The sequence below is a fragment of the Cricetulus griseus genome, chromosome X (genome assembly GCF_003668045.3).
Source record: "Cricetulus griseus strain 17A/GY chromosome X, alternate assembly CriGri-PICRH-1.0, whole genome shotgun sequence".
In the NCBI taxonomy this organism is placed as follows: Eukaryota; Metazoa; Chordata; class Mammalia; order Rodentia; family Cricetidae; genus Cricetulus; species Cricetulus griseus.
In genome coordinates, this window is record NC_048604.1 from 28,478,291 (window position 1) to 28,497,690 (window position 19,400).

General features: G+C 39.9%; 1 protein-coding gene and 1 long non-coding RNA gene across 3 annotated transcripts; one reads left to right on the plus strand and one right to left on the minus strand.

The window, feature by feature from the left end:
- The first annotated feature begins 762 nt into the window (after window positions 1–762).
- LOC118239429 lies at window positions 763–15,029 on the plus strand. Its single transcript, XR_004771494.1, has 2 exons — window positions 763–934; window positions 14,712–15,029. It is a non-coding gene; the product is annotated as an uncharacterized LOC118239429 (long non-coding RNA).
- Window positions 8,200–19,000, minus strand: Mcts1 (MCTS1 re-initiation and release factor). Of its 2 annotated transcripts, none has more exons than XM_027433545.2 (6): window positions 18,675–19,000; window positions 17,401–17,553; window positions 16,801–16,898; window positions 14,766–14,899; window positions 9,664–9,731; window positions 8,200–8,406 (listed from the first exon to the last, which is right to left on the minus strand). In XM_027433545.2, exons 1-6 carry the CDS (start codon window positions 18,683–18,685, stop codon window positions 8,325–8,327), a joined length of 546 nt encoding a protein of 181 aa, XP_027289346.1. In that variant the 5' UTR covers window positions 18,686–19,000; the 3' UTR covers window positions 8,200–8,324. The 2 variants fall into 2 exon arrangements, with proteins under 2 accessions (XP_027289346.1, XP_027289345.1); XM_027433544.2 differs by lacking the exon at window positions 18,675–19,000 and adding an exon at window positions 18,057–18,513.
- Between the last annotated feature and the right edge of the window lie 400 nt (window positions 19,001–19,400).

Below are 19,400 nucleotides of genomic sequence, written 5' to 3' on the forward strand. Positions count from 1 at the left end.
ATGTAGCTTAATTGCTACAGTGCCTGCCTAGTATGCAGGAGGTCCTGAGTTTGATCTCCAGCCCTGCATTAAAAAGAGGCCTAGTCTCACCCTCCCTGGAGAGCAGAAAGGGTATGGGATAGGTAGGGGGGCAGGGGAGACAGAAGGAACTGGGATTGACATGTAAAAGAATCTTGTTTCTAATTTTAGAAAAAATGGAGAGAAAGAAAAAATAAAGATAAAAAATAAAAAGGGGTCTAGTGGTGCACAACTGTAGTCCCAGTACTTAGGAGGTAGAGGCCAGAGATGGAGAAGTTCAAGGTTATCCTCCATACATTGAGTAAGTTCCATGCTAGCCTGGGCTACATGAGGGTCCGTGGAAAGGGAACCAGTATTTATCCCTAGTGCACAAATGGGCTTTGGAAGCCCATTTCCCCATGGAGGTATACTTCTCAGCCTAGATACAGGGGGGAGGGCCAATGATGTAGCAGACTTTGATGATTCCCCATGGGAGGCCTCACCCTCCCTGAGGAGTGAATGGGGGTGGGATGGGGAGAATAGTGGGGGGGTGGGAGGACAGGAGGGAGACAGAACTGGGACTGGTACATAAAATAAGATTGTTTAAAATAAAAAAAAGAAAAAAAGCTTCCAAGAAGGTACAGGACAAAAAATACTCCTCACCCTCACCAATTAAGGTCAGATATGTAAGTGAAGTGAATTTTGGCTTTAAAAAGTTTAGATAACATCATTTTCCAATTTTTTACATTTATTTATTTAGTGTGCGCATGTTCACGTGGCACCACCTGTATGTGGTAGTCAGAGGACAACTTGAGGGAGTCATTTTCCTCTTTCCACCAGTGGGTCCCGGGGACTGAACTCAGGTTGTCAGCCTTGGCAGCAAGAACCCTTACCTACTGAGCCATCTTGCAAGCCCCCTGGAGCACCAATTGAATAGGTAAGAGCCATTCTGCATAGAATATATTTCTCATCATGACAAACTTGAGAATGTCAATATAAAGAACCAGAAGAATAAGCCCTGAAGTTATTGAATAAGGAAGCAAATTCGGCATTTTTTACAAGTCAGGTTGGGCAAGATGGCTACAGTTTGTCATCCTGAGTTCTGCAAGCAAGAGGATTATGAAATCAAGCCTAGCCCGAGCTATATCATCATACTGGTTTGCAAGTTTCCAAGCCTCAGGGCATTAGCATAAGGCAACGTCAATCTTGGGGGACAAGGAATATCCCCTTTCGAAACAGAAATCAGTAAGAATAAAAATGAGCTTCCAGATCTTAGACTTCCCAGTAGGTTTCCATTGATGAACAAGGAAAACTGAATTTGGTTTGGTTTGGTTTGGTTTTTTTGAGACAGGGTTTCTCTTTGGCTGTCCTGTAACTCACTCTGCAGATCAGGCTGGCCTCGAACTCACAGAAATCTGCCTGCCTCTGCCTCCTGAGTGCTGGAATTAAAGGCGTGCGCCACCAACACCCGGCTACTTACGTGAACTTGAGGGGAGTAAATAATTTATTATACCCTATCATTTATTGGTCCCCATTCACCCTGACTGAAATTAAGTATTTGAAAAGCTGGGCATTAGCCAGGCGTTGGTGGGCATGGTAACCCAAGTACTCAAGGGACTGAGACAGGAGGATCAGGAGTTCAGGGCAGTTTGGACTATACACATAGCAAGACCTTTCCTCTAGGGGAAAAGAGAAATCTTTTGAAAATGTTTGGATGGTTTGATAGATTTGTCTGTGTTTCTAGTTTTCGCCTAAAAGAAAAAGCAATGGCGTGCATGCTAATATTAATGGGTTGGAGAGATAGCTTAGTGGTTGAGGGCAATTGTTTTTCTAAAGGACCCAAGTTCATTCTCTGAAGACACATGGTAGCTCATGAATATCTTAACGCCAGTTCCAGGGAATCTGATGCTTTCTTCTGGCCTCCCTGAGCACCAAACATACAAGTGGTGCCCAGACATGCAGGCAAAACACTCCTACATTTCAAAATTGTAAGTCTGCTACACACCATAAACCACTGAACTAGTGCGCATGTAAAACTGGCACCTGTACTTCTCTTTTTAATTAACTACTTCTGATAGGTGCACATCTTTCCTTCCTCTAATCAAGTTTTCTTTATCCATTTGAGGCATCAGGTCCCAAACATACTAACTGCCAAAACAATCCATTTAGTTATAAACTGACATTAGTAAATGAGGCATGGCATTCTCTCCAACTAGGGTTTTAAGTAGAAATTATTTTTACTACTTTGTCTATTTCTCAGAGTATTGGAGGATAAAATTTAGTGTTCTTCAATTGTTACTCTAAAGCAACTGTTAATTCCCTCCCTGTGACTTTTTCATTTCAGGGTTTTGTTGTTGGAAATAGCACCTATGTAGTCCAGGCTGGCCTAGAACTCACATTCACCTGGGATTAATGAACTGCTCCTAATCAACAATATCAGAAGAAACTCCTGAGTTTCTCCCTTAATCCGTCCTATGACAGATTTTATCCACTGAAAGGTTGGCTTTAGAGATGAGGTAGAATAAGCTGGTCTTCAAGCCTCAATCTGCCTCCCCCAGCCTTCTGAGTAACGGGATTGGAGGCAATTATAGAGGCGCACTACCATACCTGGGTTCTTTTTTGTTTTTCAGGCACATCTCCGGAAGTAGCAGGGCTCAATCTGAGTTCATGGTAGTCCTGCTTAGGTCTCACAAGTGCTAGGACTACAGGCACATACCACCACACTGAACCTAATTCTAATGCTGATTTTAAAACTGACCCTCAGTTTTATTCATTCACCCAGATCTGATGTCACTGTAACCCTTTACTGGGAATTAACTGGTTTTAATACAATACTAAACAAACTGATGTTACAGATGGTAAGTCTCACTATTCCTGCCACAAATGCTTTACTAAAGATATACACAGAAAGCATAAAATAAAAAAATATCATTCATTTACATACATCAGTCTTTACACAGACTGGTAAGGCTTCATTACAAACTGCTGTAAGACTATGATACTAAGAGTTATAATTGCTCTCATTTTTGCTGTGTTAATATGATTGTAACATATTTAATGTATATGCTCTACAGGGTTTCTAAAATATTTTATTGGCCTACTTTTTTTTCTTAAAAATCAACTTTTAGTATCTTCTTTATTTTTTATTTTAGAAACGATTTTATTTTACATATCAATCCCCCATTCCCTTGCCCTCCCACTCCCCAAGGATAGTGAGGCCCTCCATGGGGGGCCATCAAAGTCTGTCACATCAATCTGGGGGAGGGCCCAGGCCCTCTTTCATGCATCTGGGCTGCAACAGTATCCCTCCATAGGGAATGGGCTCCCAAAGTCCACCTATGCACTAGGGATAAATACCAGCTCCACTGTTAGAGGTCCCATAGATTGCCCAGGACTCCTAGCTGGCACCCACATTCAGAGGTCTTGGTTCGGCCCAATGAATGGCCTTCTCATACAGCACGTTTATGGTTGCTTGAGACCTCAAGTCATAGTTATATTGACACAGGATTTATGTTTTCGCTGTTTTTCTTTCATTACAAATCAATTTTAGTAGATACTCCTTTAGAAATTGAAATCATTTTGAGTTTTCTGTAGAACATTGAGAGAGATATACTCAATATTAAGGAACAAAATTAAAATATTTACCATATTTTGTTTGGGTATACATCCATATTTCCATTAATACATACTTGCTGTGTTTATGTTACCATGACCAACAAAAAATGGAATACCTCTACAAATTTAGCAAATTGCTACTCATTTTTCTTCTAAAGCACTATACCTAGAAATAGTGTATCCTCAGTTACGATGTGTTTAGATGGGAAACTTACTTGTATAGAATTATTTGACAAGTATCATATGATTTTATTTGGGGAATATCAAATCCCTCAATTTGGAAATGTTCAAGACTACCCTTGAAATAAAGAAAGGGAGGAGGGAAGAAAGGAAGGAAGGAAGGAAGGAAGGAAGGAAGGAAGGAAGGAAGAAAGAAAGAGAGAAAGAAAGAAAGAAATCCAGCTGGTTTAGTTTACAGTTGATAATGTTTTTTTTAAGAGATAAAAGAAAACAAGCTGGTCCTGGTGATGCAGCCCATAATCCTAGTTTCCTGAGAGGCTGAAGCAAGAGGACTGCAAGTTCAAGGACTGTTGGATTCTAGAGCAAGCTCAAGGCCAACTTAGGTCAATTAATGAGATCCTGCCTCAAAATAAAAAGACTGGGGATACAGTCCAGTGTCAGAGCACTTGCTTAGCATTTACAAAGTCTTGGGTTCACCCTCCAGTCCTGGGGGGTGGGTAGGGCAGGTGCTAACAGAACAGTAGCAAAACACAAGACTGCTAGAAGACTGACTGCTCAAGCTTTAAGGCACCGAACTGTGGGATAACCATCCAATCTGGGATGGTCAACTGTTACAACCCCAAAGCCTATGGATTTTTTAAAAGATTTCTCTATTGTGTGCTATGTGTTTTGCCTACATGGATGTGTATACAGCACGTATGTGCCTGGTACCAATGGAGGCTCGTCTAGATCCTCTGAAACCAGAGGTCCAGACAGTTGTGAGCTACCATGGGGTTGCTAGGAACTTAAGCCAGTCTTCCGAAATAGCAGCCTGTGCTCTTGAACCACTGAGTTATCTTATATCTCCATTCCTACATTTGGATTTTTTGTTGTTGTTGTTTTTCAAGACAGGGTTTCTCTGTGGCTTTGGAGGCTGTCCTGGAACTAGCTCTTGTAGACGAGGCTGGTCTTGAACTCACAAAGATCTGCCTGCCTCTGCCTCCCGAGTGCTGAGACTAAAGGTGTGCGCCACCACCGCCTGGCTGGATTTTCTTTTTTTTAAAAAAAAAACTTCATACTGGATACAATATAAGAGGTGCTTGTATAGCTCATTTATGTGTAATTTGTAAATTTTTTTTGAGACAGGGTCACACCATATAGCCCTATCCTAGAACTCGCTGTATAGATGACACTGACCTCAAACTCAGAGATCTGCCTATCTCTGCTTTCCAAAGTGCTGTGGTTAAAATTGTGAGCCACAACACCCAACACAAATTCGCAAAGCTCTGATAACTAAAATTGGAAACGTATTATAATTAATACTGACTTTATAAATCGGTCTTGGGCCTATCACCATTGCCCATGTTTTTCTTCATGAAATTTTCTATACCCACTACACTTGAAGCCCCTTAATTGCAAGAGCTTCTTACGTATTTTTCCTTTGTGCTATTCTATATAGGAACAAAACCTATTGAGTTCAACTGACTTGGGCTCAGTGAAAATGAGCCAACTACACAAGAATAGCTAGAATGGCTGGGCGTTGGTGGCGCACTCCTTTAATCCCACCACTTGGGAGGCAGAGGCAGGCGGATCGCTGTGAGTTCGAGGCCAGCCTGGTCTCCAGAGAGTGCCAGGATAGGCTCCAAAGCTACAGAGAAACCGTGTCTCAACCCCCCCACACCAAAAAAAAAGAATAGCTAGAATGTAAGTTAAGTCTGACACAGATTTAATTTTGAAACTTGCAACTAGTGTCACATTGCTCAAAAGATAACAGACCCTCTCTGTATTACTCTCAAGAATACAGGTAAATGAAAGTTTCCTTCAAGCATGCTGCAATAAAGTGCCGCATCTTTCTGCCAGGGCTGTTACACAGAGAAACCCTGTCTCAAAAAAAAAAAAAAAAAAAAACTGGGGAAAAAACTGAAAAGGCTTGCACAAGGAGAGAAGCACCTCTGATTAAAATTCATGAGATGGGGCCTCAAACTCAGGAGAGGCAGGCAATATACTTTGTACCTTAGCATAGTAGAAAAGCAAGCACAAATATTGATGTTGAATACATTTCTGTTTGTTTTTTCGAGACAGGGTTTCTCTGTGTAGCTTTGGACCTATTCTGGCACTCGCTCTGGAGACCAGGCTGGCCTCGAACTCACAGAGATCCACCTGCCTCTGCCTCCCGAGTGCTGGGATTAAAGGTGTGTGCCACCAACGCCTGGCTTGATGTTGCTATTTTGAAAGTGCTCTCTACAGCCACTGTGACAGTGGTTAGGTACAAGGATCAATTATTCTAGAAAGCAGGCAACATAAACTTTTAACTTCCCCAGTTTATGTTTCTGTGTGCCATGCTCTTGACTGTTTGCTCCACACAATCGTGGTCAATAACATGACTTTATCAGCAAAATGAAAGGCTCAAGGCTTGTTTTTTTTTTTTGGCACAAGTGGTGTATACATTATTTTTGGGACTATAAGAAGCTAGAGGCATCAAAATGTTTACTTCTGCCTCAGAATTAGAGACATGAATTTGAAATCAGTAAGTCAGCATAAATGTTTTGAGACAAAATGTCACTATGCACATCTGGCTGGCCTTGTACTCAGAGATTCTGCTGCATGAGTGCTTGGATAAAAGGTGTACGCCACCACATCCAGCAAGACTTTTTTATCTTCCAAGAATAACTATCAAATCGAGCAATATGCTTTAAGCTATAAAATGCAACTGTCACAATAAGAGGAAAATATTAGACAGAACTTGAAAAGGATACAGGGCATCTCTACAGGCTAGGAAAGACAAGATTTTGGCAGTGATAAGCATTCTAATTCAGGAAGAAGCAGGAAAAATTCTCCAAGCCTTACCCCAGTCCAGATGAATTATCCCAAGTTACCAACCGTTCTTTGCTCTCTGTATTTACCAAGAACCTCCTTGTTCACTAATTGTTTCCCCTATGTTGGCCCATTACACAAAGTAATATATTTATATTCTAACTGGGAAATCTGCAAGTCTTACATGGTCCCTCATTGGGGAATGGCTTGCCAATCTGAGGATCAGCTCTTCTATCTGTATTCACCTATGTTACATCCTGGGAGGCCCAGCTAGAACAGCTAGCTGCATGATCCCTCTTTACTATCGACCCTCACCATTCTCACCAACGTCTAACTGTAACTCGGTCACCACAAGCTTGTAAATGTCTGTGTCCATCTGAAAAAGAAAACCACAGGTCAAGATCGGTAAACGACCAAAAGGAGATGGCTGAGACACTAGCCTAACAAGGTCAGTGGGAGGAAGGCCTTTATCACTGAAACTCACAAGTATTCTTTTAACTCCAAAACAGATTACTGTTCTTTCTACAGGTGGTCCATTGCCCTCAGGATAGGAAATACACATTTTGCAGGGAATATAGTGGAACACAAAGCGGAAAGGTTAAATATTTCATGGCATGATTTGACTCAAGAAGGCACTACACATGAACCTTAGGGTGGATGAAGCCTGTTTTGCCACAGGATTGTATATGCTACATTCCTGTGTACAAGGGGCACTGAAACAATGGCGGGGCGGGGGGGGGGGGGGACAATAAAGAACATCGGAACTTCCGAAAACCACATTGCTTAAATGATTTAAAAAGACAAAAGGTGGTGGTGGCGCACACCTTTAATCCCAGCACTCGGGAGGCAGAGACAAGCAAATCTCTGTGAGTTCGAGGCCAGCCTGGTCTACAGAGTGAATTCCAGGACAGCCTCCAAAGCTACACAGAGAAACCGTCTCGAAAAATAACAACAACAACAAAAATGAATCCTGTCTGGTCCCTAACTCAAGGAAACTAACAGTTTATAAAACTTGAAAAGAGATAATCGAGGTAATCTGACATGTTTAGATAGTTGGTCATATTAGAAAATAACTTTTTAAGCATCTTCAGGGCATTGTGATCATTTTTTTAAAGACTATCTTTTTAAAGAAACATATTAAAGTAGTTACAGGTGAAATGAGCTAAGACTTGCTTCACTGGGGAATAGGGAAGAAAACAAGAATAAATTAAAGAAGACTAGTCAAAAAGTGAAGCAGGCTGATGAAGGCAGTTAATTATACTATTAATAATTATACTATTAATAATTATACTATTATCCATATTTTAGAATATGTTTGGAACATTTTATAGTGAAATTTAAAACAACAACAAACACACACACAAACAAGGGAACACTGCTGGGTGCCTCTGATTAATGGAACAAAATTCCAAATCTAGCTTCCAGCCCCATAACTAAACAAACTATCTAGGTATCCACCGTAAACTGGCAAACACATTTATCAATCTTATATCATTAACCTAAATAGGACATTGACTTGTCTGCTGAGTTACTTACCAGATAACCTTTTAATGTCCAAGTTTGCTACCCAGTCATAATTTATGTTTACGTTAAAATAATTTGAAGCTAACAGAATTTTAGCATCCGTCAAATTTATTCAGCAAAGCCACACGGGCATTGTATTCATGCGGTCACACACAGTCACAAACACAGATATAGCATAATCTCCATATTGAGCCCAAGCACATTCCTTTTGAGGCTCATTTATATGTCTTCATATGCCACAGCCCATCATTTAAATAATGGATATTTTCAATGCCAATTCCTTTGTTGACTTTCTCGCTGTAGAAAGAAAAAATACATAAACAGGTTTTATGAATTTTATAGGCTTATTTATTCATGAGAAACAAAATCCAAAGTGTCTTGCTACTTTATAATCATTGAGCAACATGTAAGAAATTTATTGCTATAACATTATTGTCTACATTAAACTACAGTGCTCTGTAGCAGTTTGTGGGGTTTGGGGATTTGGTTGATCTGACTTTTCCTTTAGTTGGCTATTTGGTTTTTGTGGTACTACAGAATCAAACCCAGGACCTCACGCATGCTACACAAGCACTCCACCAATGAGCCACATAATCATTCTTGAAATTCATATTTAAAATGATTCTAAAGGTGGGTGTGGTAGCACACACCCATAATCCCAGAACTGAAGGCAGATCGGGAATACAAGATTATCCTCAACTGCATGGTAAATTCAAGGTCAACATGGGCTACAAGAGACCCTGTCTCAAAAACCCAAAAATAGCAGGATGTTGGTGGTAAATGCCTTTAATCCCAGAACTTAGGAGACAGAGGCAGGTGGTTCTCTGTGAATATGAGAGCAGCCTGGTCTACAAAGTGAGTTCCAGGACAGCTTAGGCAACACAAAGAAACCCTGTCTTGGGGGGGAAAAACAAACCCAGAAAATAAATAAAATACTGACTTTAGCAGTCTATCAAGCAATCAAACAGAATGATATCAACAAAATAGACAAATATCAACACACTAAATCCCAAAGCAAAATTAGTAGAAATTTGGTTATATAGGTTGGGAACATGCTACATTTTTTTCTATCACCAGATCAGAATGTAAAATGTGTATAGTGCTGAACTATATCATTGTTTTTGAGACAGTCTCACTTTGTAGTCTCAAGTAACCCCAAACTTGCAATGCCCTGCCTCCACCTCCCAAGTGCTAGTATTACAGTCATGTGCTATTACACCCAGCTGTATATGTGTGTTTTTAAAGCTAGCAGTGAAATACACACCCCTTATCACCAATTTAATCTAGATTGTAAAGAGAAAATCCTAAAGTACCATACACATTGGTATAAAACACCTGTTTTAGCACATGTTTCATTTCAAAATGCTTAAGGATATAACCCTAACAACAAAACGAGTTGTAATGGCTTCTTAAGTGTTACGAAAAGTAAGAAATGAGCTACTTTGCTTAGATATTTTAAAGATGCAGTATGAATGCCATCAAACTTCCCCTGTAACTGATACTTCCTGAGCTACCACTCATATTTCAGTTAAGGGAGCCTAAAGTGAGACTTACATATCTTCTGCAGACATCTTCATGACGCCAACACACAAAGCATGTTGCTTTCCTTCTGCCATGATTGCCTGGAAACAAGCTAAGAAAACTATTCCTCAATTTGGGGAAGGGAAGTGTGAGAAACAATGATTGTTTTGCCATTTGAGCCCATCTTTTGTTCTCTCCTAGACCACTGATTCCTTAAGAGCAGGAACCTAGGGGTCTTTGGATACAATATAAATATACAATAAATCCCAAATGAATCAGTCACTTTATAGTTTCAAGCCAAATATCAGTACAGCACCTCTTACGAACCAAACCAGAAAGTCAGGCAAAAAGAAGATAAAGCTTATTGCAGATGAATACTAAAATATGTGAAATATCTATCAATTGTTTTAGTTATTTCCACCAACAAATGGTGGCTTTATATAAATGACACATAAGATAATATTTATATTTCAGCTGGGCAAGATACAAGCTGATAATTGCCACTCAGAAAGTTAGGGAAGGAAAACTGTAAATTTCAGGAGAGTCTGAGCCTGAGCTACGTAGCTAGTTTAAGGTCAGCTCTATGTTACATAACAAGACTGTCTCAAAAATATACATTTCCATTGTGTTTTTGAAGAGCCCCTTGTAACAGCTTCAACCTATATACAACAGAAACAATGATTTTGGTTATCCTTTTAAGTTTCTGATTTATGCTGCAGTGTTTGTTTTGAGTTCAAATATACACAGAATCTCTATTTTTGCAATTCCTGTAAATCTATTATTTCAAATGAGTAAAACTGCATCTCCAAAAGGGGGTAGAGGGTGATGGTAAAGTTTAGGTACTAGGAAATCTTCCAGTCAAGGAAAATTCCAGAACTGAAAACATACCACTTTTTAAATCTATAAACAAAAAGGTAACCAGATCCTCATAGAATACTTCTCTCCACTGGCTTTTCCAGTGGTCCATTCAGTGTAGCACAAATATCTGAGCACCTAGTATGTGACTAGTATCTATGTCAATACAATGTGTGTCTAACACATACACAACTTATTCTATCCTTTAGGTATAAATGCCACAAAAGAGAAAGCCTTCTCTTGAGCACAAGGCACACAATGCACTTTTTTTTTTTAAAGATTGGGTCACACTATGTAGCCCGGGCTAATATGGTACTATGTAGACCAGGATGGTCTCAAATTCACAAAGATCCTCATGAGTGCTAAAAGCATGTACCTACCACTATACTGTGGTATTTTTGTTTATGTTTTTATTTTTGTTTTTGAGGCTGGCCTCAAACCAATGGCAATTTTCCTGCCTCAGCCTTCCAAATGCTGGGATTCCAAGTGTAAGTTACCATATCCCGTTGAGACACATCTTTAAATGTGTTCCGACACTCCACAGTGACTTCCTTGTTCCTGTTCTCACCCCGAGGCAAGTGACTACTCTGTCTATGACAAAGCAGAAGATGGAATCCTGTCCTAATGGACAAAAACTTATTTAACAGCTAATATAGCTGCAAAATGGAAATGATGCAGAATCACTTAGTCCTATTCATGGCATAAATATAACCTTTAAACAAATTCTCATGTACTCCAGCCTGGCTTTGAACTCATGGCACTTGTCCTGTCTCAGCTTCTCAGGTGGTGGGAATACAGGTGTACACCACTACTTACAGATCCATGTGCCTTTCTTGAAAAAAAGTTAAATAGGTTATATTGCTTTTTTGTTCCTGTGGTTATTTCTTTTTTCTTCTTCTTCTTCTTTTTTTTTGGGGGGGGGTTGGTTTTTTTGAAACAGGGTTTCTCTGTCTAGCCCTGGCTGTCCAGGAACTCTCTCTTTAGACCAGGCTGCCTCAAACTCATAGAGATCCGCCTGCCTCTGCTTCCCTGAGTGCTGGGATTAAAGGCATGAGCCACCATCATCTGGCCTGTGGTTATTTCTTAAGAAGGTCTCACTAGATCCTTGTTTGAAGCTACACTGCAGTGTCTCTAAATGCATTTATTTGACCTATTACATTCATTATTAATATCTGCCACCTTCTTTTCTAATGAGACCTGTAGGAACACAAACTAAGACATTCAGTCTGGTGGCCATATAGTCCTTCCAAATGAGCTATATTTAAAAATTCATCCTTAGTCAGGAGTGGTGGTGCATGCCTTCAATCCCAGCGTTCAGGAGGCAGAGGCAGGTGGATCTCCATGAGGTAAGCACATATAAATTCCAGGACACCCAGGACTACATAAGAGAGACCCTGTCTTAAAATAACAAACAAAAGCCCTAGCCAGACATCGTTCATGCCTGTGATCCAACACTTGAGAACTTGAGAGCTGATACAGGCAGATCACCAAGAATTCAAGACTAGACATTTTCTCAAAAAATTCTATTTAAATATTTTCAAGTAGGATATATTAAAAATCTTAAAACATCTCCCCCTCTCTGTGTGTGTGTAATGAGTGGTGATACTCACCTATAATCCTAGTACTTGGGAAAGCTGAACTAGGAGAATAACAGTGAGTTCAAGGCCAGCTGTGCTACATATCAAGATTTGGGGGCGGGGGTTGGAACAGGGTTTCTCTGGCTTCGCAGGCTGTCCTGGAACTAGCTCTTATAGACCAGGTTGGTCTCAAACTCACAGAGATCCACCTGCCTCTGCCTCCCGAGTGCTGGGACTAAAGGTGTGCACCACCACTGCCTGGCCAAGGTTATTTTTAAATACAAAAATACACATTTTTCATAGAGAAAATATGTTCTCAGGTCCAAACAAATCTTCAATTTTTTAGGCTGGGTGTAGTAATGGATACTTGTAAGCCCAGCACTGGGACGCTGAGACAGGAAGATTCAAGGCCACCCTGGGCTACCTCTCAAGTTCCAGGCTAATCCAGGCTACACAGCACAAGATAACTGCCACCACCTCTCTCTCTCACACACACAAAGTGAATTTTAAAAATAAATATTGAGCGGGGCGTTGGTGGTGCACACCTTTAATCCCAGCACTCAAGAGGCAGAGGCAGGCGGATCGCTGTGAGTTCGAGGCCAGCCTGGTCTCCAGAGCGAATGTCAGGATAGGCTCCAAAGCTACACAGAGAAACCCTGTTTTGAAAACCCCCCCCAAAAATAAAAAAATAATAAATATTGAGGACTTCTAATATTTCTCCTAATACAGAGTTGTTATTTGAGATGTGAGAAACTATACCTGCTGCCTCAATTCAGTTCCTTCTTGAATGCTTTTACTCCACTATATCTGGATAGTCAAATTAAATGTTAAAGTGACAAGGTCACGTGCAAAAGAGGAATACAACCCAATCTCCTATAACCCATTGATAATCAAGTTTCAGAATGCATCCCAAGTGTGATCATGGGTCATAAACAGGCTGCAATGGCCCTGGAACTCCTTCATAACTTTTCAGTTATCTTCTATGAATCCACATAAAATGAAACATAATTTGTAATCAAGAAATAAAAAGGGAGGGCAAAATGGTTCAGACCGTAGAAGTGCTTAAGATATAGACCTGATGAGCTGATTTCTAGCCCAAGATCCTATAGTAGAAAGAGAATTGACTCCTGAAAGTCGTTCTCTTACCTACACATACACACAAACAATAGAAATTTTTTTTAAAGAAATAAAAAAGATCCGGGAGGTGGTATTGAAAACCTTTAATCCCAGCACTCGGGGAAGCAGAGGCAAGTGGATCTCTCTGAGTTCGAGGCCAGTCTCATCTAGAGAGCTAGTTCCAGGACAGCCAGGGCTGTTACTCAGAGAAACCCTGTCTCAAAAATGAAGTTAAAAAAGAAATCAGGCATGATAGTATATGCCAGTAATCTCACAACCCACGAACAAGGAGTTCAAGACTAGTGTTGGCTACATAGTAAAGTGAAGGCCAGTTTTAGACTTTCATAAAAGAAGGGAACTGGGAATAGTGGTAAACATCTATAATCCCAGCAGTCAAGAGGCAGATGCAAGAGTATAACAATGTCAAGGATAGCCTGGGCTACATAGTAAAATCTAAGCCAGTCAGAACCTGTCTCAAAAAAAAAAAGGAAAACCAAAAACAAAAGAAAACTGGGTATTGTGGCACATACCTTCAACCCCAACACTCAGAAGGCAAAGACAGGCAGATCTTTGTTGAGTTCGAGGTCAGCCTGATCTATATAACAAGCTCTAGGCCAGCCAAGGCTACATAGTAAGACTCTGTCTCAAAAAAATACAGAGAATGTAGTGGGCATAAGAGGAGGGGGTGTGATTATAAGACATTGCATACACATGTAAAATTGCTTTAAAAAACTTATCTGGAAAAAAAAGATTGAAAAGGGGGAGCCAACTCAGGGATGGTGACGGCACCGGAGGCGGAGAAGCAAGTGGATCTCTGCGAGTTTGAGGCCAGCCTGGTGTACAAAGCGAGTTCCAGGACAGCCAAGGTTACAAAAAGAAACGCTGTCTCAAAAAAAAAAAAAAACAAAAATGTGGGAGGGGGAACAAGAATGATGGCACATGCCTATAACTAGAGAACCTGGAAGGTAGAGGCAGGAGTATGAGGTCTAGCGCATCCTTGAGACCACCGTGGGCTACATGAGACACCTTCTCAAAAAGGACAAAAAAAAGAAATAAAAAGGTTGCTTGATTCCAAGTTTATCTCTCACTTCTTTTCATGGCCAAGAATATGCCTCCTTTAGTCCATCCTATAATCCTATAATCCCAACATTCAGGAAGCAGAGGTAGGAGAAGTCCCATCACTCTGAGACCAACTTGGGATACAGGGTGAGTTCTAAACCAGCCTGGACCACATACTGAGCTCCAGGTCCAGCCAAGACAGCATAATAAGACCATGCTGCAAAAAAAAAAAAAAAAGAAAGAAAAAAAATTCAGGGTTGGTTGATCTGAGTTTATCTCCCATTTCTCTTTAGCCAAAATTAAAAGTCTCCTTCAAAAGGGTATGATAACACATGCCTGTAATCCCAGCAGTTGGGAGACTTAGGCGGCAGAATCACAAGCTCAAGACTAGCCTTGGCTACAGAGTGAGACTCCTATTTCTGAGAAAATACTAATAAAAATTAAAAGCACATGTAATATTCTTTCCTCTTTCAGTAATGGCAAGAATACAAAGAACAATTTTCAGTGGTTAAATCCTGGGAAGGATACAACAATAGTATCTACGGCAGCAGGATAAAGCTTAGCTCCAGGAGAAGTTAAGCCAGGACACATGATATTTGCTCCACTGAGGACAAATTTGATGGCTCCTTTATCAACCTGCTGATGTGGCAAGATAAAAGGATCTACAAGAGAAGAAATAAATTGTATAAATTAACATGACTGAAAACTCAAGATAATGGCAAAGAACATAAACAAGTATTTTCCAAAATTATAGTACTCTTATGGTTGCAAAATAAAAGCCAAACCACTGTCCTTTACTGACAAAGTTGATGAATATTTCCAAGAAAAGAGTATAGGAATACACATCCTAATAGACTGCTACAAAGCTTGCAAATGAGTATAAGCTTCCTTTGGAATGACTTAGCAGCATGCATTAAAAGCCTTGAAAAGACCCTTTGACCCAGGAACTCTCCTTCTGAGTCTGTCCTAAAGAAAATGGAGGTAGAGCCATGCAGTGGTGGCAAATGCCTTAATCCCAGCACTCGGGAGGCAGAGAGAGGCGGATCTCTGTGAGTTTGAGACCAGCCTGGTCTACAAGAGCTAGTTCCAGGACAGCCTCCAAAGCCACAGAGAAACCCTGTCTCGAAAAACAAAACAAAACAAAAAAGAAAATGGAGGGATGTGCAATATGTTGGGTAGGACAGCTAGGGCTACAACACCGAGAAACATTGTTTCAAAAAAAAGTCAGTGGTTCCTAGGACTCCTCTAGGTAGACTACAGGGGCTATTTAAAGCACTAAATTTATTCTGTATGACAGTAAACAATAGACACTTGATATTATGGGTCTGGCAAAGCATATAGAATTAGTTTCCTATTCCTGTGAATTCCTACATTTATGTGCATATGTTCATTCTTTTTGTAATTTTTTTTTTGGTTTTTCGAGACAGGGTTTCTCTGTGTAGCTTTGGAGCCTATCCTGGCACTCGCCCTAGAGACCAGGCTGGCCTTGAACTCACAGAGATCCACCTGCCTCTGCCTCCCAAGTGCTGGGATTAAAGGTGTGCACCACCAATGCCCGGCTATAATTAGCTTTATAAATATTAAAATATTTCATGTGCTTAAAGATTTACCAAACAGTTTTGCTACTCCTGACCTCTGGAATACCAAGAAACTAACAATGTATCTCCTTGTGATTGAATGAATCTGTTTTTACAAGAACAATTCAATCACCACTATCCAGCATCAATAGAGCCTGTCACTACCTTTCCTTCTGCCTCTTGACAACAATACCAAACTAAAAAGCAGAAAACTTAGTTCCCATTTGAAAAGTTCTTGCTCATTCAATTATACCTTCCTTCAATTTTTTTGTAATATAGTCATCTAGCAATTAGTAAATGTATGCATGAAATAAAGATTATTTGATTTCATGACATCTGTTCATGAACTCAATCAGAATAAGTGGGTCTTCCACATTTACCCAAGGCTTTTTCATACACAGAATTATCTCTATTAGGGAACTCTACTAACAAACTTAAAACAAAAATCTTCAAAGCCCTTATCAGTTTATGAATATATATGTTTACAATTACATACTGGTCTGTTCTTCCAACTACAATAAGGACAGACTATGTCTGTCTTGCTTACAACTGCACTTCTTAGTAGCTAGCCCCTAGTGCCAACCATATAAAAGTTCACTAAATAATTACTGAATTAATATTTCTGGGGTCTTTTTTCGTGTGGGGGCAGGGTATCACCTGGTAGCCCAGACTGGCCTCAAAATTGTGTCAATCTCCTGTCTCAGCTTCCCAAGCTCTGTGATTACATCTGTGAGCCACCACACCAGACTTTTATTGAATGGATGAACTAATGGATGATTTTCTGTAGGGGGAGGGCTTTCTGTAATAATAAGAGAATTTGCATTTTTCAGACTTACCACAAGATGAAGATCCACTTTACTTTTATATTCCTTATTACTTATCACTAATAAATAACAAACTATCAGAAGTCACTTTCCATTCCTATGGTTTTCAATTCCTTTTATGTATTTTTATATTCCCAAATGCATATTTCTAACAAGACTTACATTTATGAAGTAATCTTAGGGTTGGATAAAAGGGCCCTTCTCTTTGTCTAAAAAACAGTAACTCCCCATTTACTGTAAGGATTTCTATGTGTTCATGGCTGCAAGAGAAATGTCACAAAGTACCAAGTTAGATATTTTCCTTCAAAAATGAATGTAAGTCATCCAATTAAAATTATAACATGAAATAATCACATACACAGACACATTATGTTTATTAATCCAGTAAAGATCCTGATAAAAAAAATACCTGTCCAGTAGAGAAAACTAAAGAGGACAGAGAGGAAATATGACCTGCAACAGCCAATTTCATTCCACATTTTATTATTATAATTACATTGTCAAGTGAAAATAAATCTCAAGAGCAAGCTGAAATAATTCCAATTATAAATAAAAACAAGTCTTTGATAAAAAATACATATTTTTCATATATTTAGATAATATTTGAAGATAGAAATATTGGCAAGTTTAGAATTAATTCTGTCTATTCTCATCATTAGATTATCTACAGCTAATGTGAAAATAGTTTCCATTTACAATGAGAACAATCTAACATGATATTCAGCTACTCAAATCTTTACATGGAGAAAAACAAGGACTTACCATCGGACAATTTTCACAGGATCTTTCTTAGGCATGATTTGATTAAGCCATGGTTCAATACCTGGAAACTGCTCTATCAATTGATTTTTAATACCCTTAATAACGGAGGTTTTCAACTGGATGCAGTTGGACACATTTTCTTTTTCATCAAATCTGGAAAATGATTTTTAAGGGGAATAAAAGGGGCATTGCTAAGCAGAACAATCAGAAAATCTAAAACTAAGGTTCTAATTAATCATCTATTCCCAAGTAAGTACCCATGCTTAAAATAATTATGAAGCAAATTGCTTTTGTCTTATATAATACAAAGCCAATGTTTTAAGACAGTATTAGAATAAGCTGCCATGCATGCTACAATTAATGGGGGCAGAGCAATTGTTATGCTAGAATCAATTATCAGCTACACAAAGCCTTTTACTGAAAATTCTTGCTCAAAGGAAAAAAAAATAAGACTCCCATCCATAATAAAAACCTGGGTTTTTTTTAATAGAAATGAAACCTCACACATTAAAATACAAAAGACCAACCCCAGCAGAACAAAAGAATGAGCCCCAGCAGGTTACGTAGTTTGCTGAGATTTTTTTGATTTAAGGAATGGTGGTGATAATTTTAAGATCCATATAAAGATTTGGTCAGATTTTCATGCACAAACCCACCTTCCTTTTCCCATGTTCCCCCTTTGCCTTTTGTGTCTATCAAGTCTGGAAGATAAACCCACTGGGTAGGTTTCCAAAGAATTTTTGTCTTCCTTACACTGACTAGCACACAGGGCTATCACGTTGTTTTCAAGACAAGGTTAATCTGGCGGCTAAGCAATAGGCTTGAAAGGCTGCTTGCTTCCTGTCACCCAGACTCCTTCGCTGCCATGACCCAGGAAGTCAAGCCTTCCCCTTTTCAGTTCATAACTAATAAACATATGGCAGCGAGTGCAGGGCTCTCGCCTCAGCTCAGGAGGATGTGTCCCTAAATCACAGTGCAAGGATGTGATTGGTAGAAACCTAGGAATGGAGATAGCACTGCCGGAGGGGGCAGAACAGGGTTAAGGAGAAAGAAAATGGGAGCAGACCCCGGTCGAGGACTAGAGATGAAAAGCTTAAAGAAGTGTTCCAAGTCCTGAGTGAGAGCATAGTAGTATATATATTTAAAAAAAAAAGTAGGGATTCAGGATGGTAGGGGCGGGGGGGAGAGAAAGAGGACCTTTGCTCTCGCCCTCTTCCCCACCCCCACCCCCACCGCCTTTGTGAGCAGCCGATGGAGGCCACACGTGTCCTTACTTCTTGAACATGATCCAAGGTGAAGGGGGCGACGATAGGGAAGGGCCTGGAATGGGAAGGAAATTGAATTAGGAAGGGTCCGGCACGAGGAAAGCCGGCACTGACAGTCGATCTGCTGTCGTTACCCGGAAGGCGAAAAAACTATCCGCTTTACGGCCCTCAGCGAAATCTGACTACTTCCGCTCCTCTCAACTCCACGTTGATGCTTTTGTCGCCTCCTTTTAAGTAACAGCGTACTCTCCATTGGGGACAGCCAAAAGGGCGGGACTTCAAAAGGAAGAAGTGCTCAAGCAATTCTTTCTGGTTGCTGGAAGAGAAGAATGGAGGGGGGCGGGAATCAATCAAAGCAGCTCTTGTGGCACTTGAATCGGTTACGGGTTCCTCAAAGGGTCAAGATTCTTCCGTCTTTTTGTTGCTACCTGCTAATGTAACAAATTGTTTCTAATGACACTCGTTTTTGTTTCCTAGTAAATATGCTGCTTACCAAGCAGCAGGAACCTAGACAAGCCTCATAGCTTCGTGTTAAAATAATGGCAACGTTATCGAGTTCAGCAAATAAAATTACAAGACACCTAGTTAAATTTGAATTTCAAACACTGAGCATCTTTTAATGCAAGTATATGTCATCTACGTTTTGAACATGCTTAAGATAAGAACTTCTTGTTTATCTGAATTTAATTGAGCAATTTTTTTTCTTTTTTCCTTTTTCGAAATAGGGTTTCTCAG